A 27,187-nucleotide genomic window follows, 5' to 3' on the forward strand; every position below is an offset into this window, starting at 1 on the left:
GGAGTGGCTGAGGGAACTGGGATTGTTCAGCCTGCAGAAGAGGAGGCTCAGGGGAGACCTTATAGCTCTCTATAACTTCCTGAAGGGAGGTTGTGGTGAGCTGGGGGTCGGCCTTTTCTCTCGTGTAGACAGTGATAGAACTAGAGGGAATGGTTTCAAGCTGCGACAGGGGAGGTTCAGGCTGGACATTAGGAAGTATTTGTTCTTGGAAAGGGTAGTCAGGCATTGGAATGCACTGCCCAGGGAGGTGGTAGAGTCACCGACCATGGGAGTGTTCAAGAAACGTTTGGATGTTGCGTTGAGGAATATGGTTTAGCTGGGAAGTATTGGTAATGGTTGGACTAGATGATCTTCTAGGTCTTTTCCAACCTGAAAAATTCTGTGATTCTGTGATTCTGTGATATGAGGGAGTCAGAGGAGAACACTGTATTTTGTTACTGCTGTCACTCTGGTGATCCAAGATGTTCAAGCATTCTTTAGATGCGGTATAACACCGTCATTAATATTGCATTAGCTGCGTAAACTGACAACTTGAATGATCAGAATAGATTAGGCCCTGAAAAAAAACACAACCTGACAGTACAGCAAATACCACCCAGGCCAGGTACTAAAAATGTTCCTAATGATGTGGATAATTCCCTTTTTCAGTGTCCAACATTAAGTATATTACAGGCCTTAATTCTCAGAAATGGTGAGAACATAATCATGCTTCTGATCAGCTTGGTTTCAAAAGACAAACAGGTGGCACAGAAGCACTCCAAGCTATGCTGCTGCAACAAGGTAGTAATTGGTCACAGAAGCATGTAATGTGTTCAGTAGCTTTCCCTACCAGTTTGTCAAGAACACCAAATATGACTCCGATACCTGTCATAACACCAACATCTAAACAGGAGAACTCAAAGTCATCATCCTTGCCTGCAGACACTATACCGTCCACTCTGATAATAACTACAAATACTTTCTTGGAGTGAAAATTAGGCCTACGTGCCTCACTGATAGTATCCAGTATTCATAAATGTGAATCATGTTGTTTTATAGGGTCTAATCAACTGGTAAACATACCACAGCTGTGACATTTTCTCCAAATGTTTAATTGTTACATGTTGTTTCAGTTTTGAACTTAGAAGCTGAGGGAGTTATGCAGGTAGAGGAGTTCAAATGTAAAGCTATATACACCTGATTTAAATGAATCTGTTACAGAGAGCTGTCCTTTAAGAAAGGAGATACTGTGTATATCCTCAGGAAAATTGATCAAAACTGGTATGAAGGTGAGCACCACGGAAGAGTTGGAATATTCCCAATTTCTTATGTTGAGGTTTGTTCTTTGTTTTAATTCCTTGAATAATTTCGGGTAACAAATCCACAAGATACGTGCGAATGATTAAAATCTGTCGGTATTTTTCTCCCTAGAAGCTTTCTCCTCCAGAAAAAGCACAGCCTGCCAGGCCGCCTCCTCCTGCACAGATTGGAGAGATTGGAGAAGCTATTGCCAAATATAATTTCAATGCAGACACAAATGTGGAGTTATCACTTAGAAAGGTACAGCTTAGAACTGTCTTTATCAAAATAACATTATGATGTCTACTGCTAAACAGAATTAATATATTCATAAATACAGTGCTTTGGTACTAAATTCGCTATGCACAAAGCGATATAATGGTAGAAAGCTGCTGACAAACTCATTAGCTTGCATCCTTTCCCAACTGCCTGCAGATAGCTTAAATTTGATGTGTATATAAATGTAATTGCTAAACGCAAACACCTCCTAACTGGCAACCCAATTTTCTACTTTTCGTTTCAATTATCCATTGACCTGTTTAGGAATTGCTGCTGTCTTCTTTATCATGGTGAGGTTTTTACTACAGAAGAAATAAAAATGCAGAAAATAGAAAACAGAAAAATTCAGCAGAAAGGCTCAGACACGTTTGTGAAAGTACTTTCAAATATTTCATCTTAATAATAGTCTGCTCTTTCTAACATACTTGCGTCATGTCTATACACATACATGTTGGTGACGACCCTTTATTATACATGATCAAAACAAATGTTTAATTGCTGGGGTTTGTCTGACCGAGATACACTTGCTGTAGGAACTTCATTGTAAAAAAATATCAGGAATAGGAACAGAGAGAACTGCAGGTGGGAGGCATTTGAGTTCTCTTTTTTAAATTCCCTTTCATGCTGGTTGCGGTGGTCACTATCTTGTCAGCCCTGTTTTGGTTTGCTTTTAAAAGTTACAATTCCATCCTAATGATGATAATTTTAGGGCACTCCACTAATCTACAACAGAAACCTAAGAACAAAAAAAAAAAAAACTAATAAGGAAGGATTTGTTCTAAAAAGACGGGGTAAGAAGCACAACACATCAAACAAAAGAAAGAGCTCAAGTTTCAAAACAGAGAAATGTTTGAATAAAAAGTTGCTATTTTCCATTTCAGTTTCTAGGCTCTCTAAAAACAGTAAGTGAGCCACTGCCCATCTGTCTTCTTACATAGATACCTGCTTGTGCAGCATGCTCAGTGGGAAAAGCATTTATCACTTTTTCCCCATGAAAAAAAATTGGAACTTTTCATTCCCACTTGTTTCAGTTTTACTTGATATCAAAGCACGTGTGTGGATTTAATTATTTAACTTCTATTACTTTAGGGAAAATGGGGCATTTAAATTAATGCAGTCAGGGGTTGTGGACACTCCATCCCTGGAGCTGTTCAAGACCAGGTTGGATGGGGCCCTGAGCAGCCTGCTCCAGTACCAGATCTGGAGGTTGGTGGTCCTGCATGTGGCAGGGGGGTTGGAACTTGGTGACCCTTGGGGTCCCTTCCGACCCAAGCCATTTTGTGATTCAATGAGTATTCCATGCTACAGCTGGGGTGTTAGCTGGTAGGCTAGCCAACAATTTAAACAGGTTGTGCTCCTATGAAAAGTCTGTGTTAGTCCTCCAACCAAAAGAGATTCTGCTGAACAGCAAGTGCAGTCTGTAATGATCTTCCTTTTGCTAGAATGGTATTTGTTTACGTGGTTTGTATAAATGGCAGGAGAAAGGTGAAGGCAGAAACAGTACTCCAGAGAAAATAATTCTATGCATGAAAATGATATCAGCGATTCAAAAAAAAAACCTTACTACTCATCTGCTGACAACTCATTTTTATAATGCATTCCAGGGTGACAGAGTCGTTCTTCTTAAGCGAGTTGATCAGAACTGGTATGAAGGTAAAATACCAGGAACCAACAGACAAGGCATCTTCCCTGTTTCCTATGTAGAAGTTGTCAAAAAGAATGCATCAAAAAGTGCTGATGACTACCCTGATCCTCCTATACCCCAAAGCTATTCTAGTGACAGGATACACAGTTTAAGTTCAACTAAGGTAAGGACATTTCTTCTTTGATATCACCCCTAGAGAGGGTTTAGAAGGACTTTTAATTTTTGTTAATGTGATAAACACATAACTTATGCATTCAGTTCACTCCTTTCTTGCAGATGTATTGCATATGTAGAAGTGTATTACTAACTTGTCACTAAAGTATTTTAATGAAAGCTTTACATTCTGCCAGAATAGTTGCTCAAAATAATAATAAAAACTTACTGTGGAGTCTAGGACAGAATTGGAGCATCAAAGATATGTTTAGCAAATTCTTCATAATGCAATGTGAAGATATATCTGTCATCGTAAAAGCCTGCACTCCCATAAGCATGCAAAGGGCATCAGAGGGTAGTTTGCAAGGGAACGCAGCTTGCCAAGAGCAAAGCTATGCCTTTCAGTGTAAAAGAAAACAGCTAGTGATTCCGTACTGTAACCTTCCTCCTTTTGCCACTGACACTCTACAAGGAGGCTGTTGGTTGGAGAGCAGTTCTTTATAGTGGTATGACAACAGTGACAGCACTGTATCATTCGGTAGTGAGTCAAATGTCATCACACTGTCAGTGTTTGAATTCAGACCTTCACAGCTGTGATTTTTCACACCAAACATGCCATAGTTCCTGAATCATTTTCCTTCTAGTTTGTAACTACCACAAATCACGTTACAAAAAGACTCCTGTGTTCCAGTTTATCATTCACTTTCAATTTTTCACAGTATCCATTTCCGACATGGAACCAATAAAGCTTCCATATGCAAATTGTGATTAGCATTAATGTATTACCAATCAGTGATTTTGAATGCTAAAGGTGGATTCCTTTCCAAATCTTCCTCTTTATCATTGTCGATCTCTTCACCATGGGGCAGTATGTTTTGTGTGGAATTTATAAAGCTCCTATCCTGCCATTTATCTGTCTGTTTCAGATGGTTTTCCCATTTTCTACTTTCATGTACTTGATTACTGGTACTTATTTAGATGCTTCGGCTTTGGGATAAGTTTCACATTTATTGGAACACTGGAAGCTTTTGGAACAGTCAGTCATAGGTAACAGTGGTCTTGGACTATACTGCTTATGGCTAAGCAATATTAGCTGCTTTATGGTATTTGTTCACAGAGAAGTAGCAGCTCCTTTCTCTTCCATTCCAAGAAATTTTTTGAACTGAAACTGTATCGAGTTCTGTATCCCCAGCATGAGGTATTCATGAACAGCAGCCTTTTCTCATTACCATAACTGGAAGGTCATTTAAGAGCATGAGGCAATTTAGATGCTGCGTGCTCAAAAGCAAATATGCAGCACGCTCCATGTTTGGAGACACCTCACCCCATTTTCTATGCATTTCCTGCAGCTAAAGCTGGTTTTTGTCTAACCCCTATAATCTTATCAGTGATCCCTTCCTGAGCACAAGAAATGCTTAGGAGTATTTCCAATCAGGTAAAAATAAATAAATAAATATATGCATGTTAAAAATTAGCCTGTAATTTCTTATCTTTAAGAATTATTTAGATTCTTCTGTGAAAGTTGAAAAGCCTAGACTTTGGGAGCCTTCACGTTCCTCCTGTGTTCATTCACTCACTCATTCAAATCTTTCTTACTAGTGTCACCAGCATCATAGCAGGTGTGCATCTTCACCATTGTGTATGTTTTTAAATGGTGAAAGTATTGCAGACACATTGGATTACAAATCTGTCCAGCCACTATCATGTAACAGATTAGTTCTCAAGTGAAGGGGAGGGGCATTAGTCTTAGTAAACTTTTGTAATCATCTGGTTCTAGTCTAAGTAAAGAAAAAACAACAACAACAAAAAACCAACAAAACAAAAGGCATCACACCACTGACATTCTTAAGCAGACATGTTTTTTCTAACTGTATTCAGAAATGCCCATGCCACACATGCAACTGTCTTGTTCCTGACTACCCAGGAGGACCTTAGCAGGCCTGAAGGTGTTCTTGAGTTTGCCACAAGGACTGATGCAAATCTTCCTATTCCTCTGGGGAGTTTTAGCATGTAACTCATTTTACGAATCCTGTTGCTAGAAAAGTTGTTCTAAACTTCTCTGGTCTGATGTCAATAAAAATAAATAAGGAGAATAAAGCTTGCTTTTAACTTACATTAACTTGGCCTAGAGCATCTACATCTTTAGTTTTAGTGCAGCCTGTAGCAATGTGCAATGCCTCCTGGGCCATGTGGCTTCTAAACCACAGGTCAGAAGCCCTTTTCCAATAGTAAAGATGAGGGAAACAGGTGGAGTGCTGTTAGAAATGGTCCGTCTATGTTTTAGTTCGGAGACTCTATACTTTGGTACAGAAGATTCTATAACAAAGGTTTATCTAACTTTAAAATAAAGCTATTTGCCTCAAGAAAATTCCAGTAGAAGGTAAGTAAACTAACATTTCTATTCTGTGATATTAATTTGGCCTTATGAAATTATTTTCATATTCTAAAGTAATACTTAAAGTCTAAAGTTATACAGATAACCTAAAGAGTGGTGCACCTAGTTATTGTGGGTAATTCTAACAACGATGTCAAACCATTTTTCATTTGATTTTAATTAATTTTGAGGATTAATAGTTATAAAAATGCATTTTCAGTATTTACTGAAGCAATGGATATCTACTGATGCTGTGTACGTATGACTCACCAGTCTCATTCTTACAAAAGGACGTTTCTTTTACCAGAAGGATACTTCAATCAATATTATGTAATGGTACTCAAAATATACTGCTGTATGCTGTGCTGTCACTATTTTAAAGCTTTGTTGTTGGCTGCCTACGTTCAGTTAGAATTGAGTGTACCTTTGACAAATGTTGATGTCATTTTAAACTGATAGGGTTACTTTCAATGAAAAATACTCATGCCTTAATAAAAGTATGCTATGTATTTAAGATGTTTCTTCAGCATGTACTGAGAAGTGCAAATATTAACATTGGGTTAATTAGAAATCACCTCAGATGTTAGAGCTTAACTTAATGGCACCAGAAGTGTACTTTTTGACAATCCTATGCTCAAAATAAGAGTAATGGTTTGTGGGGGTGGTGGTGGGGGAACACATTAATTTTAATTGTATGATTTAATAACCTATGACAGGATCACTAACAGAAAGCCATAAATAACATAACTTCAGCAGATCAAATGCAGGTCGCCCTCATGAATGTAATGATCCAGATTTGTCTTGATGTTTGACATTTAAGCCGAGGCCAGAACCTGATACAGTTTCATTTTTCAAATGTCTTTTCTGCTGTTCTGATTCATGTACTAATGATTTCAGACACCCGTGCTCACTGAAATGATACCCTCTAATCCAGCTGATGGCACAGTCATTTGGCTTTCAATCTACTCATATCCCAGCTCTCTGTCATGCTTATTTACTTAAATTCCCATGTTTTTCTTATTTTTTGAAGTTTCCTTTCCAAGCACTATCACCACCTCCCAGATACCATTTCTCCTCTGGGTCACCCAATGATCAAAAGATACTCCAGGATGCCACTAGTGATTTGTTTTCCAGAACGGATGGTTTTTCATCTTCAAGCTTATGTATCTTACCACCTCCACAATCTCCAGACAGTTTTCTTTGTGACTTAGAAGAACTCAGTTCTTTGGCATTAACAACATCCCAATCTTTAGCAATGTCCCCAAATAGTAGTATTCACCAAGTTAAGGGAAATGATTTTATTCCAAATACAGAGATCTCCCTCAGCTCCACTACAGTTCTTCCTCAGTCTTTTCTCGAATCTGCCTCCATCTCACATTCAGCCAGTTCATCTCATGACATAACACATAATTATGAAGGCAACAACAATGAACTAAGAAAAGATAAAGACTTGAGAACTGAAGAGTCAAGTGAATCTCTGAAGACACCCAGAGACTTATCAGTTACTACCACAGAAGATGAAGGTATCTCCTCTACCTGCAACATCCCTTTGCTACATAAATGTAGCTCCATCTCCACCAAGCTAGATGCAAGTACTGAAAATGAAGAGGAAATCAGTACAGCAGATCTGTCAATCGACCTAGGAGATCAGTCGGAGCCTCAAGAATCAGATTTCTACAGAGAACCAGAAGACACAACAGAAGAACTGATAAAACTCTACATAGATGAGGATCTGATACATGACAATTCAGAATTTCCTATAGGAAGTAAAGGAGATTCCATAGTTTGTTGTGAAGGATACACCTCACCAAGTATCAATAAGGTATTTTAATTTCCAAAACTCATGGCTTCTGAGTTCAGATAGATTACCCAGTATAATTTTTCTCTGCCTTTTCTTGTATTTGTGTTTTTGTACTGTGTGAAGGCAGTTTTATTCTGTGGTGTTGAATAAAAATTGTGAGTTAAGGCATAGTCCCTTCTCAGAAGCAGGTGATGACAACACTAAGTTAAGTTCTTAGTCCTGCTTCTCCTCTCCCTTCTGTCATTGCCAACTTCCGTCATCTCCTACAAAAAGCCAGGGAATCATTCTCCTCTCTGTCCCACAGTGTGCCACCCTCCTGAGCACAAGACCCCAGAAATGCTATCAGCTTTATTCATTGGGAAGGATGCGTCTCCTGTGGAGACTCAGGCGTTTGTACCTCATATGTGTCACTTCACCAGCTGATATATTTTTAGTAGACTGTTACTGGAATGTGACTAGAAACAGATCAGATTATGTTTGGCAGTTAAACATATCCTTCCCCATACAGCCTGCCCCGGTTCCTCTCTGGAGCAGTACTACAATGAACTATCTCCAGCGTGTGCTAGCCATTAAATGCCATGATGTTGCTACACGGTTGGTATGGCTTCCAGGCAGTTTTAGAACAACTTTTCTTGGTCCAGCACTTATTTTCTAAAGCATTTGTTTTACATGCTTGCATGAGCCAGCCAAAGCAACTGCCTGAATGGTCTCACTCTTGAAATGTTTTAGGCCAGAAGTAAAACTAATCAATTAGAAAGATTTTGCAGACTTCCTTTGGCCTTACCTGACCTGAACAATATGGGAGAAAACAGTAAAAATAAAGGTGAAATCCACTGCCACAAATAGTAATTTGTTTTAATTTTTGAGGGAAGAATTTTCTCCCATAGTAGTAGACTGACTGATAATCAAAATTAGCATCCTGTTTCTGACTGCCCATGTTTGTTACATGACTCCTTATTGGGTGTTTTATATCCATAACAGCTGGTTGTATAGCATAATTATTTGTCATCTTTTTTAACTGTTTAAGACAGCTCTGCTATCTACGAAAACATCAGAAGAGTCTGATACTCCTTTCCACCTTCATTCAAATCTACCATTTCACTCTGCCAACATACCAGCTTCTCTCTCTGTTCTTACAACATCCCACCCTGCTGCTTCCCTCTCACCTCTCCTTTCTAAACCCTTACATGAGCAGGAGAAAGATTCACTGAAGGTAAAGGTAACTGCACTTCTCAAGCATGGGTTGTTGAAAATCTTCTAATACTAAATAACTGCAAGGCTAATACTAAGCATCTATTGTTTCCCTTACTAACATTAAGTAACCTAGCATGCAGAAGATTAAAACAGGCCTTCAAATGAAAAGTGAGGAAAAACTGTAAACTCTATGACACAATGTAATACGTAGGTCTCTCCAAAAGTAATGCCTCCTGTTTATTTCCATGGAAACTACAACAGATACAAGGCGCGCAGTAACACTATTTGATAAAACAAATTTTCAGCTACAAAACACAGTCGCCACTATTAGCTATGCATTTTTTGCCAGTGAAGAACAAGAACGTGCATACTGCACTAGTGAAAATCCATACCAGCCAAGGTGTATCAACCGTCGTGGTCACTACTGCTGAAATGCACCACCCACCACCTCAGTGCGCTCACACCCACTGTTTGGTCTCCATAAACATTCAGCAAGTATCGATGAATATCAGCGGGTACCATTTTTTCCATGTGGAGGAATTCAGTGGCACACCTTCGGTTCCTACTCGGTTTCATGCCAGACACCATGTTGTCAGACTGCCCCTCTGCTGCCATCCGTCACACGGCAAGAAACTGCAATGGAATATAGGTGGGAAGGTTTAACATCTACTTCCATACCAACAACATCCACCTCTGATATCAGAGGCCAACACACTATGAGACATAACTTTTGAAGTAGCCCTCCAAGATACTCATACAGCAAAAGGCCTTCAGCTCGGTTTCAAAAGTTCATGCTGGGATTTCTTTCATTTGAATAAGAATACTGAACAAAATCCAAGTAAACAGAAACAAAGTAATATTTGTACTTGAAAACACTTTTTACTTTCAATCCAAAGCTAAGGAGAACAGCTTCACAGTAAAGCACTACTGCACAGAGAAACATTCTAAATCAATTAGTCAATGACTAAACACAGATTATTCCCTCTTCAAAACTACACTTTCTGTCAGCACTGCAATTCTGTGGCAGAAAAATGAGTTCTACGGCTCTAAATAGATAAATTCCCAGTGCAATCTAGACTCAAAATCAATTTCCAGAGTCTCCTTGTGACAAGGAAAAAAGAATCCCATTAAAAGTTTGAGAAACTGTCCTGGGAAAAGTGATCATTAGCTCCATGGAAAAAAAAAAAAAAAAAAAAAAAAAAAAAAAAAAAAATTCATTGAAAAAGCTACATCTTAGATTCTGTGTTAATGGGAAACTTAAGTGTAATGGACTTCTTAAGGTCTCCAAGTTGCATTGTTGTTTGGTTTTTTCCTGAAGAAGGGAAGTTATTCTCTAGGAGCTCTTGCTAGGATATGAATCTATCATGGGCTTCAGTGCCTTTTACTTCAAGGAAGCTGTGAAACGCAGAGGAGCATTTGCTTCTGCCACTTTGAATAAAAGCAGTAGAAAGGCATTTTTAGGTGACCCTGATATGTCTTGTCCTTCTTTAAGCGAGGCAGGTCAATCCCTGCTGAAGATGGTGGAAATGTCTTTGCTAGGAAAAAAACAGGGTTTCTTTGCTCCTGGCAGCCTCTTAGACATCACGCTGCTCTCTACTGGGCACCACGGGAAGCACAGAACACAAGTAAATGCTGAGGCCCCATCTTTGCAGACAGAGAGCCACAATATGAAGAGCTAGGGGGAAGGAAACTGAGGGAGTGATGTTAAGGAATTCCAGCTCCTAATTCTTTTTGAAAATTGTTGAAATTAATAGATTCTTTTCTGCAACATTTCTGAAGCAAGATAAAGATTTAATTTCATTCCAGCAGTAGGTAGATTTGTTTCAGAAGTCAACAGTGACAATATTGCCAGGACAGCTGCAGTTAAAAAAATAAATAAATTAGGCCCCCATCATTATTTCTTTCTACTTAACCACTAGCTTAAGCTTTAGAAAGAAGAGCAGACAGTACCTACCCTCTTCTGTTTGTACGTGTTGTCCATGCCTGAAGTCTTACTATAGCTGCTAAAGTAGAAAAAAGGAAAAAAAAAAAAAAAAAAAAAAAAAAAGGAAAAGAAAAAAAAAAGAGAGAGAGAGAGACATTTCCAGGACTCAAGCACTACCACTGAATTTGTTGAGGAAGTATGTAAATATACATCCATATGCATATAAGTATTTGGAATGAGGCTCAACTCTAAAGCATGACCTGGGATTCCGGACAGTAGAGTAGCTGGATGGAAGAGAAGCATCACTTCCCTCCATGATGGTGGGAAGAATGTATCCTCCAAAGGAAGAGCTGTAAAGACACTTCCAGAGAGGAACTGCTGATGTGTTCCTGCCTCCTTGACCTCTGCTATTTCCTTTTTTGGCCACTCTTCTGTCTTTTACTGCTCTTCTGTCTCACCATTTTCTACTGGCTAACAACAAACAAACAAACAAACAATACAAGGAAGAGATTTCCACCATATCAGGACTCCACTAGCATCACGTGCCTCTCTATCCACCTTCAGTCTCAAGGAATGCACATTCGCCTCCCATCCTTTTAAGTACTGATCAAGTATTTAGCTGATTACTAGTGATGTTAACCAAACTAGGATTTTCCAGTGAAGTACTTTCCATCAAGTATATACTGGCTTCCTAAATGCAAATTTAAGGTCTGGTATCTGTTTAACAGCAACAGATAACAATGTTTGTCATTTCTATTTCCAAGGTAGCGTTTCTGCTGTCTGATGTTGAACTTTTCCTGTATTGAATGAGCTACTTCAGTAGATAGACTTCCAACAACTGTTGTTACTTCAAATGCATGCGTTGTGTTTGAATGATCAATTAGCTCTAATGCATAAGTGCACGTGCCAGCGCAGCAAGCCCTTCAGAAAATGATTGGTGCAAAAAATGAAAATACTATCTACTACCAATACCACTTAATGCACCTGCAGCATACTTGCCTTTTGTTACCAGGGAAAGCATGTTCAACCTGCATGTGTGAACGAAGCGGCAAAAATCCCAATGTGCTTCATTCACAAACACTTAATTGACACATTTTTTGTGGTTTTTCTAGGCTAATTTAAAGAGAGAGATATTTGTTATGGGTAAACCTCCTCGTAGCCCTGTGATGACTAAGAGATCCTGCAGCTCCTCTGTCAGAGGTCACAGCTATTCACACAGGGTATGGTACCAGATGCCCAGTGTGCAGTAACAGCATTTCCATATTAAAGGAGCTCAGTGTCTAGTCTTCAGTATTTTGTTTTTGCCCAAGTGTCTGAATACTATCAGAATGTTGTGTTTTCTTCCTGTTGTGCTTCTGTGCTATGTCTGAATAAAGCCAACAGGTCTCCGTGTGCCAAACTTGTTATAAATCCATTAGTGTATTGTATCTCAGCAGTACTGCACAGTATTTCCAGTGCTACAAGATGTAAGAGATCAAAGGTCTGCAAATATAGCCTGTTTTTTGTCCTGAACAACTTCTCTTGATTAAAAGTACTTCTAGTTTATTGAAGTTACAGTTTCCAGAAGTTAAAATCATGTTACACATGCTTTGGTGATGCTGAAATTATGTTGTTTTTTTTTTTTTTGTCAATGTCCTTTCCAAAATATGTCATCACTGCTGTATCGGATTCCCTTGAAACTCTTCATCCAAGCACAGCCATCCCAGACTCACACTTTTTAGCCTTTCCCTTCCCAACCATAATATAGCAGCAACATAGCTGTAACAGTTTTACCTTTCCAGAACATCTAGTTTGCATACATTTGGATCAAAAATGTGTTTTCAATTATGAAAAAGAACAAAATTACCTTGGACTGACGATCCAATGGGCTGTATTTTACCTGTACTTTTCCTTTAAGACTGAATTATTTTCTGCATCAATTTCTTAATGTTAGATACTTAAAACTTCTAATGGGATTAATTGCTTTCCATGCAGTCACTCCTCATTTAGATAATCTTCTTTCCAGGTATTTTCAAAACTTCAATTTAAAACATGCAGGTTACTTTAATTTTCAGAATCCTAGCTTTTTTGGAAGGGCTTTGTTGGCTGCAAGGTATAAGGAGGCAGTACTTTCTCCATCTTTGAACAGAGAGAATTCAATCATAGGAAGACCAGGAATCTTTTAGTACTGGACCAGCACCATCTCAGAAGAAGTCCATAATAAAGAGAATAATTTTATCCACAAACAAGAAAAAAAAGAGAGATCAAGACCTATTTTAATTTTGCTCTTTAATCCAAATAAATGGCAAGCAGCCAGTATTTAAAGGGACTGTACTGGTCGATATTTTGTGCATTTATGAATTTAATTCCAAAACCATGTGAACACAAATTTACACATTCAGAACTGTACAGAACTACTACAGGCAAGGACACATCAGTCATGCGTGACAGTCAAGTACACCACTGGAACTCCTCACCTAACTACACATTTCCTAACATTTTTTAGATCAGGCCTTACTATTTTTTACCAAGGAAACAGAAAATACTGTAGCAAACCAAGCCATAGCTGGAAGCTTACATCCTTAGCGTGAAAACTAACTTAGCATTTAGGGTGATAAAATTCATGGTATGTCCTCAACACTGTTGGCCAGACTATAACTGTTGCAAATTCTGGCTAATGCCTCTGTATAAAGAAATCAACTTAGAGGAAATAAAATGGGGGAAAACCTTCTTAAAGTCAGCTCAGGTAATATAGAAGATCACATTTGAAGGCCCCTGTTCAGATATAGCACCTCATTTCCCCATATCTTAACTCTGCCAAAGCTTCCTCTGTAGTAGCAACATCAAGTTCAAAATCTTCTCTCACCATGATCTTGTATCATCTGTTTCTCAGTAGTTAACTAAAACATTTTAGTATTGAAGCATATGCAGAAAAAGAAAATCTACCTAATTCCTTCTTGGCATGGCTTATATTCAAAGCATTAAAATCATTCATAGTATCATTTATTACTTTGGTTTTTATTGCTTGCAAGAAAAATCTGTAACTTTGGTTGAATTCTCTTGCAACTCTGACAGTCTTTTGCCATTCAGTTTATATCTGGTTCGTAACTAAAATAAACTCCAGATTACAATGCAGACATCAAGCAACCTGCCCAGTACTATGTTCTTTTTTTGTTCAATAATTCAGGAGTTGAAGGAGATTTACCAAGAACTGGAATGTCTAATTTGCAATCATTGTTGGATTCTGCAGTAATAACTTTCTTATACACAAATAGAAGAGAGGAATGTGATGGAGAACAGAGGCTTGAAGAGTATAAACAGACCTCTCTGGCCCTTCAAAACCTTTCTTCCCTAGCTCTTATCTTGATGAATAAGTTTGGTTATCTACCTGCCTGCATCTTTAGGCACCTTCTAAAATTCACACTCAACAGACTGTAAAGATGAAGCAGAAAATATTCATGATATTTTCCTCAAGTAAATACACAGTCATGATGAAAATAAACTAACTCCTTTGATTTCATCTGGAGATGTAGGGAAGAGAAAAAAAAAGGAATATTGAAATGCACTGGTTTCTCAATTTATACTAGTAGGCTGTGGGTCAGTTACCACATCCTTCTCTCATGGAAGGCTGCATCATCTTAATGAAAACTGAAGCAGGATGAATTGGAATAGTCAAACATGGGAATGAGAGAAGCCTAAACAACTAACAAAAACACCACGTCTTCAGGATCAGATTGCAATATATTCAATTCATAAAAGAAAGTGGTGTAAGCTGTGTTTGACACCCACATTCCCAAAATAGTGGCGATTCCTACACTTGTATCAAGCTGTCAGTCTCTTCAACACTATAGGGCATCCTCCATCAACACTGTTCACATCAACACTCTTGAAAGCAGCTGCTCCTGCACTTTCCGGCCAGGGCTAGGCTCTAATGTGTTAAGTCAGTATCTCCCTGAGCAGGTTTCCACTGGGGGGTTAATATCTTTCATTTCCATCATTTGAAGCTTCATTGGATATTAGTTGTGTGTGATTTAAGACCGAAAGTAATTCTTTTAAAGATTTGCACTGGAAATACATACTTTCTTTTTTTCATCTTAAAGTAGAAGTGTTGTTATTTTCAAACAATTACATACAGCCTTTCAAAAATTCTTAGTGTTCTTGGCCTCCCAGCAGCCTGCATGGCTTTGTGCTGCCCCTTGAGCTGGAACAGAATTAAAGCATAGCATGTTATGCCTGCCAAGTCAGTACTGTGTGTAATGTAAATTTGGTTGTTCTTTTGTCTATGAATGGTCTGAATTCTGCAATTAAGTGTATGAGGTTTTGTTTCACTTAACTAAAAATATACTTCAAGTAATGTATAATGTTCATCACTTGCATCTAATTTTTCTAGTGCTATTTCTGTTTCACTGTAATGATGCAGCAAAGTTCTGTTCAAACATTCTACTGTGCCACAAACAGACTGTTGATGAAGTTAACAGTTTTGTTTTAGTTTTTATGTTGTCCTCCCCAAAAAAATCATATTTCTAAACCTGCCAAGATTCTATTGCTTGCCACGTCTCTTAAGAATTTATTGTGAGGTTGAGTGTGTGTGTGGGGGAGGGGGGGAAAGGGTTGTTTTAAGCAAAGTAGAATATGAAAGCTCAAGCAACTGTGCATCATACGCCTATCCGACTACTTGGATCTTAGACGATAAATCCTTATTACATTTCAAATCATTTCATTTCAGCCACAGCGCCCTGTGCTTGCTCATGAAAACATACACAGTGGGGGGGAACCGTAAGTATACTTCTTGTCTACTAAAGCAAACCTAACATTTAAGCAACAGCCAGCACATCCTCAAATACTTTGTTGACCTGCCAAGTACAACTAAGAAGAGATTTCATAAATTTACAGATAACCACATGATGTAGGAAGAAATCCAACACAGTCCCAAAGGACAAAGTTCTAGACAAACTCAGACTTGCTAACTTAAAGTTCTCCATCATTTATAATAAAAAGGGACAATAATTTTGTAAGGTTTGAGTTGCTTGGGTTTTTTTTATTATTATTATTTTTGTCTCCATTGTTCCATCTTAGAAGAATACCAGTTAAGGACTTCATATTAATTCAACTCAACTGTACTACAGACAACGCAAATTAGTCAGAAACTATTCTGAATGTGAATTGAGAGAGAAAATAACTTGATAACGTTAATCGTGGGAACACAGAAACCCACTTCTATGTAACTTACATGTGCAATTTAAAAATTAGAGGCAAAAAAAAAAAGCTTTTTGAAGAACATGAGAAGAACTTAGAATGCAGGTTGTATTTTTACAACGTAAGCAATCGGGATGAAAGCTGTAAGGTTGTTTTGGTGCAATTAAAATGCAAATTCAGTGCAAGATTGTTTCAATTTCTTATTTTTTTCCTCTAGCATCAGAGAGCTTTGGAGCTAGATGGATTCCCCTCCATGCAATTAAGGCTTAGCATCTAAAAAGGTTTAACAGCTTAGCTAAAGAAACAGCAAAAGAAAAGAGAGGAGCAGTTATCAGATGATAACAGGACCACAAATAATATATAATAAAAATTGTACATTTTGCTTTCAATCTCAACTGAACCATTTTTTCCTCAAGCTCTTGGTGGAATGGCTAAGCATACTGAAGCACCTACCTGTTTTGTAAGCAATAGCTGTCTAAATAGCGTTCTTCAGTGTAGTTTTAGTAGTGCATGACTAAAGTTACTCAATCCTACGAAACCAAATATACTTAAATTTTCAATCATATATTGCCTTGAATATGCATTTTGCTGGTGTTATAAGTTTTAGTAGTCTTTCCTATTTAACAAAAGGAATTTGAAGCAGAATCAGCAAAAAGGGAATGTAGTGACTACAAAAAGAGTTATGAAAATAGATTAGCTAGAAATGACCAAGATGACAGAGCTGGAATACTTCACCCTCTTTCACATGTGACTGCCCTACTCTACTCCTTCCTTTTAGATTCCTTCTTCTGAAGGGAGTCACTGTGCACAGTATTTTGTGCTTGCTTTTTCTCTACTGCTTCTCTCAATTCAATGTTTTATTCTCTGTCCATCTCTGAGGCTGCTGTGACAGTCAGGCACATTCAAGACAAGAGGTACAAATGCATATACTAACTTGTGATTGACCTCTTATGAGATGTCCACTTTGGAACTTATTCCTTCTCATTTTACCAGCTCAATTAGTCTCTTTTCCCCTTCATTCCCCCTGTAAATCTTTCTCTCAGGCTCTCTTCACAATATTTTCTCCCTTTCAAACATTTTTGCCAGCCTATCTCCTCTTCCTTTAGGACAGAAAACACCTATTTGGAAAACCACCTATTTCATCCCTGTAGGTAGCTGGGTTGCATTTAGCCCTGTTCCTACAGTTACACAACAGAGGAAAAGCCCAGGCTAGCACACGCTGTTCTACCAGCAATGGACAGCTGGGGGGAAGCTGTCTGAGGTGAGGCCTGAACCCAGCAGCTGCTCCTGCTCAGCACTCAAGGTGCAGGCCACTGCCTCAGGCTTCAGTTATGGTCACCCTTGCTTCTTGGAGTTGCTTTCTACATAGCTAATGCATAAAAGGACAACTTTAAAAACCCAGGGACAACTTGTGAATGACAAGGGACCGATGTAGCAGGGCAGTTTTAACAATGGAAAGGTTTATAGATATTTTCACATAGCAGTTACTGCCCTCCTTCCCAGAGAGGCAGGCACCTTTCTACATGCAGAGCTCCCAGGTGCCAGCTCTCACCTAGTAGGTGATAACAATCAGCCTGGGGCAGTCCTCACTTTCAGAGGTAGCATGTGTGAGCTGCCCTCCTCAGCACCCACACACCCACTCAGCGGGGACAGTGTTGGTATGGCATGCACTGCCTGTGCCTTGGCAGAGTGTGAGGACAGCAGGATCAGCACAGCAAAAGCAGAGTCTTCAGTGCTGCTCATGGGGGTTAAGAGACTAGAGCAGGCTACACCCTCCCCTCCTCTCTAAGAAATTACATTCTCTGCTTTGGCGACTCAACTACGAAATAATATTTAAGCAGAATCATGTTTTAACCACCATTATGGCACCAGGCTTGCCTTGTAGCCCCAGTCTTCACTGCCCCATTCTTTTGGATAAAGCTGGGTACCAGCCTTGATATCTTCCACCACCACACAAAACAAACCCTTTTCCCCTATGCTTCAAGGGAGCATTACTTATGAATTCATGTTTAAAACAGCTTTTTAAACAAAACTGCAAAGAACTCTTTCCTCTTTTTAAAATGCAACATTTGTCCTATTTAAGGTTTCAGGCTCTATATAACTATACTCCTAGGAACGAAGATGAATTGGAGCTCAGAGAGGGAGATGTCATTGATGTGATGGAAAAATGTGATGATGGATGGTTTGTGGGTATGTTTTAACTGGTTTCTGTTTCGTATATTCTTTATTCCTGACCTCTGCTTCTCTGTTTGTTTGGTGTCTTACAAACTAATTAATCTTTGGCACTCATTATAATAAACCTGAACCTGACTTTACCAGGAGAAATCCCCACCAAAATCCTCTGAAGTAAATGGGTGCTCATTCACTTCTGTACTTGGGAATTGACACGTGCTTCTAATTTGTTGTAAAGCACTACTGTCATTCTCATGCTGACATTGACTGTGTATTACTCCTCTTTTCATAACGTGACTACTGCTACAAAAATGACTATTTGTGAAAACCGAGTATTGCTGAACAAACAGATGCTTGGGTCTAAACAAGGCAGCTAAATCATTGCATAAACTCTCATGCACACACTGGCTAAATTCTTTATCATCTCCCTCGACCCCAGCATTTCAAAAACCCAAATTAGTTAACTACAAACAAGCGATGCTGTTTAATGAAACATTTTCTATAAACCAAGTCAAAATTTCAGCACGTCAGACTTAGCAGAGGTTTAAAATTGAGCTACGCAATTCAATCAAATACGCCTCTATTGGCTTTTCCCTTCCTGTAGTTACGATTCGTTGCAATTCACAACTCACAACTGAAACTGAAAATGACCTGATTGACCGTGGAGAGCAGTAGATACATTTGTGAAATGTTTTTAAAAAAGGACATTCTTACATAGGTGATTTTCCTGTTCTGACTGCCATCTTTCATCTATTGCTTCTAATTTCAGGAACTTCAAGAAGAACCAAATTCTTTGGTACTTTCCCTGGAAACTATGTCAAGAGGCTGTGAATTTTTTTTTCATTCTTATTTATGCTGCATCTCTGCAACATATCTGCATAAAGCTGCTAGAAAACATGCTACGCTGGCCTTCAGTTTTCTTGCTTGCAGTCTCAAATAGAGGCCATCCAGTTCATCCTCATCCCATCCCATCCGCCAAACTGTTCCAGCAGTATTACAGCAACGACTACCGTGTGAATAACTAAGCTTTTCTGAAACAAGAGGAATCCTCCCTGCTTTTAACTCTTTTTATTCGAAACACAGTAGGAAAAGCCAGAAGAGAGGTACCCAAAAGAATTGCTATGGGGGGAGGGGGGTTGTGAGTAGAGGGAGAAACTCTTCCTGTTTGGGACATTAGTGGTACTACCATGAAGTGCGATGGGAAAATACAACTTTTGAGCATGCGTGTACAACAGAGGGAAAGTTGCTGCTTACTATTTAAGAAAAAAGAAAAAAAAGTTTGTTGAGTTTCCACATTCTTATTAGCTTGGCAGCATTTGTTGCTTTCACTTTGCTGTATCACAGGTTTGCCTATTGTACCGGTTTACAATGACAAATTATAATATAGGTTTTTGCCTGCACTTGTATGTTGTAACTTATGCACAGTGACTGTAAAATCTTAAGCAAGTGTGGTGAAAAATGGGAGAACTGCAAGTGTTCTGATGGTGCAATGGTATTTGCTCAAACCTTTTCGCCCTATTAAAGCTACAGCGATTTCTGTTCAAAGGTAAGAAGTGCAAGAGGTATAAAACCTCGGGAAGCAGGACTTAAAGAAGAGACAGACAATGATATAAGCATAGACATTAACAAGCTGTGATCATATGACATTAAATGGTTGTAATCAAAATGTTGTAATAGTCAGCAGCATGAAATTTGAGAGGTTGGAGTTTTTATGTACCACAGGCATTTTAAGAAGCGGCAAGTAAACAGTGTTAGTGCAAAGGATTTGTTTTCCTCTAACATAGACACCTGAAAAACGTTCACAAGTATCATGTACTGATTTATTTCACTATATTTACATATATATATATACACGCATATATATATATGTCTGTTAACAAAACCTGAGTTACGCATTCTTTTTTTAGGAATTTAGTACATTAAAACAAAACAAAAAAAAAAAATCACAAGTATTAAAATTAATACGTTTTAGAGGGTTTGGGTGTTTCTTTTTCCTGATTGAATCAAGGATTTGAAAGCAGACATTCTCCATCTGCAACCATAAGCATAAAGAGCATTATGAAAGTAAGGCACACGATGACAAGGACTATGACTTCATGAAAATTTAAAAAAAATTGAATTATTACTATTTTTTTTTTCCCCAAGTCAGATTTGTTTTCTTTGGCACCTTATAGATGGCAAAAGCTTCTACTGCATTTCTCATGGGTAAAGGACTGAAATTATCCACGTGTATTTAGTCTCTGTAGCATTTTGTACATATGTTTGCTTTTTTGTACAGAGCCATTTGGTTGTCGATTTTGAAAAGAAAAGAAAAAAGAAGTTTCTTATTTGATCTTTGCCCTCTTTACATACAGAACATTTCAATGCATTTTGCTTTACTTGCTCTATTTACCATAAGCACATCCGAATAGTGCAATTCTGTAAGATAGCATTTTATGCAAAATTTTATTAATTAAAATATGGTTTACTAGCCAAATCTAAATGTACATATGTCTTTATTACTGAGAAATGTCATTAAGACAAAGGTAAAGAAACATCTTTGTGCAGCATACCTTTATTATTGCAGATTTAATGGCAAAAGCTTTATATTTCAAAGGCTTTCAATTTTAAACTAGATCTGCATGCAGCTTTGCTGTGAGATTAATTCCTATCTTTGATGCCATTTATGATTGAAGACTTAAATATCTGTTGCCTGTGATATTTAAAAAGTACTGTTTCTACTCTGTATCTGATTTTAGAAAAATACAGGTTTTTCATACCTGGCTTTCAGGTAACTGACTTTGAATTCCTACAAGCAAAAGGTCTCTGTGGTTTTTTCTTGAATAGACTTCTAATAAATTTTGCTTGGAGTACACAAGTGTTTTCCCCGTCATTTCTCAAATACATGTAACATACTACTTAAGTGCTACAAAGCTCCTTAAGCCTTTATATGCAAGTACAAGCAGTTTTGTCTCTACAGAGATTTTCTTCTACCCCCGAGCATGCACGGGTTGCAATATGGACAACCAGCACTGTCAACACAGTTGCTGCTTTGTCCTCTTCAGCGTCATCCCTAAAACTCCAGAATCCAAAAGCAACATCCTGGGCTTTCTTCACTGACAGTGCTAATGCAAGGTAGTTTTTCTGTTACCAGAGCAGGCCTTTGATCCTGAAGCACAGAGATAAAGTACATTACTGAAGCCCTTTGTATCTCACAAAAGTTCTACACCCTAATTCTTTCCCTAAACAGAAGGAAAACAAGAGAGTGACAGCAGCAAAGTAAGATTTAAGGATAATGCAGGCTTGGGAGTGAGCATCTTATGCTTGGGACTCTTCCTGAAGCTCTGAGTTACCCCCTGTAAACGTTTCTGCCTGGAAAAGAGCAACTTGCTGTTCAAACAAAACCCAAACCCACAGGAAGCAGAGCATGCCGGCAGCAGCCTTCTTTCCCTGTGCGGTTACTCCTGGTACCTCGGAGCTCCCTGGTCCTGCTCCTCCAGCCCTTGCTGGCCTCCACTGCCAGGATGACATCTCCCAGACGAGCTGTGCTGCACTCTTACCACTGAAGAGTGCAGCATTCTGGCACAAATAATCTATTTCTGACTTGCACAGCCTTGTCTTTACAATAGCTGGGCTGTTAAAATGCCATCAAATGAGCTCCTTTGTCAGCATAAACAGATTCTGCTGGGAGTGACTGCAATTTGGACAAGACCTAATTTAGCCAGCAGTGCTGTCTCTGAGGTAAACATGTGCTTGCAGCACTGTTAGCTTAAACCAACCACACATGTCTCTTGCTCTATAAACTAATAGCTGAGTATACAAGCACACGTTGTGTTTTGCCCTTCTCTCTGCTGGCTGGCTGATTCTGTGGGTCTGAATTCTCTTTGCTAATTGCGAGAGGGAAGAAAAAGAATAAGGATAGATCATAATAAGAATTGCAAGTCACTGACAGCAGTAAAAAATGTAGTGTCAGTGGTCTACTCAAAAAGTGTTGCAAGGTGACCAGAAATGTAAAATTAAAGGGCAACACAAAGGTACAAGTTCTGTCCAAGGAAACAAAATATACGGAAATAGGCAAGGTCTGTTGAAATTCCTCCTACACTATTGAAGTGTAGGACCAAGGAAAACCAAAGGACTTTTTGATTTTTCTTATAAAATTTTTATATACTCCCTTATAAAGTCATGGAGTGGAATGTGCAGGACTGGAAGGTGCTGTATCTTTAACCAGAACTAAAGATAAATAGAGATGAGAAACATGCAGAATTTGATGCCAGCCAGTTTAACATCTAAGATTTTTCTACAAGATGGTATAGCAAACCAATTTCCCCTCATTTTACTGAGATGTGTAGCATGGATCTTGATTTCTATTAGGATTTTCTTTTAATGCTATCACATGATAGCTATACTGGCAGGCTGAGAAAAGTCTGTTAGTGTTCCTGAAACTAAATTCATTGCACAGCTGTGCTGCATCACAGAACCAAAAGTCACACAACCAGAGCTTCCCCAAACAGCAGCAGATTCTGCTGCCTACGTTTTGGCAAGCTGTCTGCCTGCTGTTCATCACCTGCATGGGAGGCAAAGGCTGCTACAAAACAAAACCAAGCAACCCCACAAAACACCAACCAAGCAGGGTCACTGAGGCATGAGCTTTTCAAGGTAACACTATATCCCAAAGCTAAGGGTCACCCCAGCAGTTTTAACATTCTGTTGCCTGTGCCAAAGCCAAGTACGTTGTCGTTCTGCAATGCCTGGTATTTACCAGCTGCTTTTTAGTTGCTGCTGTACACAACTGTGGCAGGAACACAAGGTGCTTCCTGTAGATTCCAAAAAGCAATGCACGAGCTAATGGGAAGCTAGAATTATGAAGTAAGCAGCTCTAGAAAGACCTCAGGTCACTGCACTAAGTACATTCACCATGTAACCAGAAAAGCTGTAAGGGAAAGCCTGCCTTTGCTTCAGTTAACAACAAACTCCACTGAAGTAAATAGATCCTGAATGTACTTCAAAGATCATATTGCTAATATGTTCTACATTAACTTAAAAAGAAGACCGCGCAAGAGAGAAACCCTGAAGCAACTGAATGTCTGGTTTGGGCTGGTTTGTAATCACATCAAGTAGTATGAGCATGGGCAGAGCCCATAAAACACTTCTTTATCTGCCCCCACTGCACAACACGGCTGATAGTCAGTACCCTTCTCTAGGGTTGAGCCGCACATCCACTTGAAGTCAAATTGTACACACCACCACAGTTGCAACAGCACATTAAACAAAGTTGGAAGGGCCAGTGATTCAATTTTTACACAGCATAATCCCTTGTTACACCCAGTAAGGACCAGTGAGACAAACCTGAATCCACCCATTTCACAGAGCCTGGAAGTTCCCAAACCAACATGCAGAGCGAGGCACCTTGTCTGTTCCAAGTAAGCAGGGGATACTTTAGGCTTTCTTCTGCAACTCCTCAGGTAACCAATACCACACAACTATTTGACTGGATGCAAGAAGTGCCTTTTTGTTTTATCCACCCCCATTACTACGTGAGTTAAGTGTTAAAACTCCTAGCCAAAATTGCTCCATAGGATCTATTATTCTCATTAATACATTCTTTGAAAATTACAATTATTATTCTATTTATCTACCAAGAATATGATATAATTCACTGAAAGGGAAAGAGAAGAATGAATTTCTGCTTGAATATCCCCAACTCAGATACTGCTTAGGTCAAAGAAAGTGTTTCTGGTGACATACAGGCTCTTATACATTTTTGCCACTCTGAGTTAGAGAAAGGCTAACAGAAGTTTCTAGGTTAACGTGCAGTGACAAAACCAGCAAAGAGCTTGAACAGTACTGCAGGCACAGTTATTGTTTTCATCCTGCTGGTTGGTAATGCTGTGCACCTTCATCCCTTAGCAGCTCTGAATCTATAATTCCTAACTCCTGTTTCATTTGCTTCAGTGTTAGTCCCATATACAAATCATTACAGAGTTTTGCCCTCTAGTATTATATTTAGCTTCGTTTTCTTCAGGAGTCATAGAGGAGCAACGTGCGAACACACTACTTAATCTACCACAAAGTAGAAAGCCTTCATACGGAAAGAGCTGTCCCACCGAGCAGCTGCAGCAGTGATGTCACGTCTAATTGCAGATCTGGAGCAGAGGGTTCCACTGCACAGTGCCATTACATCACAAGCGACTCCATAGAGAAAAAACAAGTGTTGCCTGACAACCAGACATGCGTTGCTAGGTTCATCCTCAGAACAGATACTCCGGCTTCAACCATCTACATTTCTTGCTGCCAACACAAATAAACCCTGAGGCCCTTATTTCGCACCCACATACACACATAGCACAGTAATCCTTCTACATTTTCCATCCATCAAGAAAATATATATATATCAATTTTTAAAATACCCCAAGAATAACGTAATTCTGTTTCCAGTGAAGAGTTACCAGCCAGTTGCACGCAGTGACTCTTACCATTTCTCCTGCAGAAAGGAGAAGAAACTTCTTTCACAAGCTCCTGTCTTACTTTATGAGAGGGTCCTGTATCCCCTTGGGCCCATTCCAGGTGCCTCACTCTAGCTCCAGCCAATTTGAATAGTAGCTTCCTATTTAACTACCAGGCCCTTAAACACCTCTTCGGCCTCTACTCCATTTTAGTTTGTTTCAAAACTTTCCTCAAGCATCGTAACTAATAAAAGAGTAATCAAACCTGCATTAAGATTTTCCCCTGCCACCAAGACAGGTAAGCACACAGCGAAACCAGTGCTGTAGATGGCAGCATGAGTAGTCCAAACATGTCATTCTAAGTGGGTCGTTGCACTGCTGCTGCTGCTGCCATTAGCCAGATAAAGCTAGAACACACAAGGGCCCAGCTAGTACTTCCCACTCCGGGGTGAGGGTTAATGCTGGCAGCTGTAATGTGAAACATGTACAAACACTGGCTGGCACAGGAGCTGTGAAAGGCTTTTCTTACACTACTACTGATTCATCTGTTATAGATAGGTGTTTTCTACATGTAACTGGAAATACTCGAACAGGTGAGAATCAGCCCTTCCCCCTCTTAAACCAAGGAAGAGAATAAATTAATGTGCCAAAATGTCTGAGGTAGTAGAAGGCAATGCTTGCATGCCAATGGAGAGCTCTGTGCACTATTTATAGATCCTTTTCATGTGCTCTATGGGGCTCTTACTTTTCCCTCCTGTTCCACCACTCATTCTCTTCCTGTCAACTCCAAGAGGCTGACTGAAGGAAAAACTGCAAAGCATGGAAGGTGACATTCTACAACTAAAAAATACTAAGTATCTGTTTTACCCCATTCAAGGTTTTATCCTCTATCTCATGCACCACCTATCTAGAAATCCCCCAAAAGCACTACCTGCACCATATACTTCCTGAGTGTGGGGAAGACCTTCAAGATCATCAGGTCAAACTGTCAACTTGACCAAGCATATTCATTGAGTTATAGAATGGTTTGGGTTGGAAGGGACCTCTAAAATCATCTAGTTCCAATCCCCCCTGCTATACACAGAGACACCTCCCACTAGGCCAGGATGCTCAAAGGACTATCCAGCTTGGTTTTGAATGCCTCCAAGGAAAGAGCATCTACAACCTTGCTGAGCAACCTGTTCCAGCATCTCACCCTCACAGTAAAGAATTTCTTCTTAATACCTACTCTAAATCTACTCTCTTCCAGTTGAAAGCCATTTCCCCTTGTCCTGTCATTGCATACCCTTATGAAAAGTCACTCCCCAACTATCCTGTAGGCCCCTTTTTGGTACTGGAAGGCCACTATGAGGTTTCCTCAGAGCCTTCTCTTGTCCTGGCTGAATTGCCCCAGCTCTCTCAGCCTGTCCTCACAGGGGATGTGCTCCAGCCCTCTGACCATCATCATGGCACTCCTGGTCATCATCGCCTAAAACCCAGAACATTCACAAATGGAAGATGCCGCCTGCATCACACCAGAAATCCATGCTGCCCAACAGCTTACACAGAGCACCATTAGTACTGTTTTGAAGGTCCCAAGTTAAACTCCTGACACTCTCATGTGAGAATACTTCAGGAAGTTGTTTTTGAGATTTTGACAGTGCAAAACAGGAATTGCTGAAGTGTGACAGACAGACAAGAAAATCTAATCTTTAGGGGTACTCTGTGTGTTTCTGAATTATATTTTGTTTTGAACTTTGATATTTTTTTATTGGGGATGGGAGGTGGAGAAGAAGGGAAAGGATCATAAGGAAGATTGACTCCTATTTGAAATGGCTTCCTCTATAAACTGATTTACCTGTCTGTGGGGAGGGAATTTCCCCTGAGAGTCTTCCCTATGGAGAGATTATCCTCCATTTCTAGCCTGGATTTCTATGCAACCAGACAACTTCAGGAGCTAAAGTTCCAACTACAGTTGAGTATTAACTCCCCACATACTGGAGTCAAGCAAAAGTAAACGTGCAAATATTGTTTTAAGACTGTATTTGTGTGTACTCATATCTGACAGTTTCTACATTAACTAGTTCAGATGCAATAATTACTTGTCAATAAAGACAAGACTTCATCATAGTTACATTTCTGCTGGTTTTTGTCTACACTGCACTTATATTCTTTCACAGTATTGACAGCTTATTTAGTCCTACATTCACTGAATAAAAGCAAAGAAAAAGTTCAATCAGAGCAAAGTGTGAAATGCATAATCACTTTTACTCAGTAATTAAGCAACTAATTTATGGCTGTTGAAAAGCTGATTATGTCCTTTTTAATTAGAGGATAGAAATCAAAATTGTAACTGGGAAAATACTTAAGTATAAGCTAAATTTTAGTATTAAGCCTGAGTAACTACAGTGCACATCAAGATTCTAGGATCCAGCTTTGTAGCCTGCCACAATCCGAAGTTGCTGATCTCTGGCTCTCATCCCACCTTATACTTAAAACAGAATACCATATTTGTCTTTCAGCTGTTGCTGTTTGTCATGATCCAGCAAATACAGCCAACTCTCCCATAGCAACTACTTTTACAATGCTAAACTCAAGCCACACAGCGAAAGAGAAACAGATAGGGAATACAGTGGTTTATGGAACATCAGATAACAATTGTACATTACATAATTTTGATGCCTGCTTCTTGGAGAAAAACTCAGAAGTTTTGGTAATTGGGCCACAAAAAACTGTTGTTGTCTGTACCTGTGATCTCATAATTTGTTTGTATATGAAGTCTCATCTCATG

General features: G+C 39.1%; 2 protein-coding genes across 35 annotated transcripts in view; both read left to right on the top strand.

The window, feature by feature from the left end:
- SORBS2 (sorbin and SH3 domain containing 2) overlaps positions 1–20,852 on the top strand; it is a 137,339-nt gene extending 116,487 nt beyond the window's left edge. For 22 of the 34 annotated variants that reach the window (XM_072335955.1, XM_072335976.1, XM_072335954.1 and 19 more), the window contains 7 exons: positions 1,201–1,315; positions 1,411–1,539; positions 3,162–3,365; positions 11,761–11,868; positions 15,354–15,403; positions 17,907–18,013; positions 18,765–20,852. In XM_072335955.1, the coding sequence (XP_072192056.1) occupies positions 1,201–1,315; positions 1,411–1,539; positions 3,162–3,365; positions 11,761–11,868; positions 15,354–15,403; positions 17,907–18,013; positions 18,765–18,826 (775 nt within the window). In that variant the 3' untranslated portion in view covers positions 18,827–20,852. The remainder of the gene's footprint in view (positions 1–1,200; positions 1,316–1,410; positions 1,540–3,161; positions 3,366–11,760; positions 11,869–15,353; positions 15,404–17,906; positions 18,014–18,764) is intronic. The other 12 variants (XM_072335969.1, XM_072335970.1, XM_072335986.1 and 9 more) reach the window with 2 other exon arrangements.
- On the top strand, positions 3,374–10,786 carry LOC140251843 (uncharacterized). Its single transcript, XM_072335992.1, has one exon. The coding sequence runs from the start codon at positions 6,667–6,669 to the stop codon at positions 7,558–7,560; it is 894 nt and encodes a 297-aa protein (XP_072192093.1). The 5' UTR covers positions 3,374–6,666; the 3' UTR covers positions 7,561–10,786.
- Positions 20,853–27,187: the final 6,335 nt, after the last annotated feature.

This window comes from Excalfactoria chinensis, chromosome 4, assembly GCF_039878825.1.
Source record: "Excalfactoria chinensis isolate bCotChi1 chromosome 4, bCotChi1.hap2, whole genome shotgun sequence".
NCBI lineage: Eukaryota > Metazoa > Chordata > Aves > Galliformes > Phasianidae > Excalfactoria > Excalfactoria chinensis.

What these genes read in the sequence shown, in the direction of transcription:
- LOC140251843 (XM_072335992.1), top strand. Translation starts at nt 6,667, where the DNA reads ATGGCACAGTCATTTGGCTTTCAATCTACTCATATCCCAGCTCTCTGT.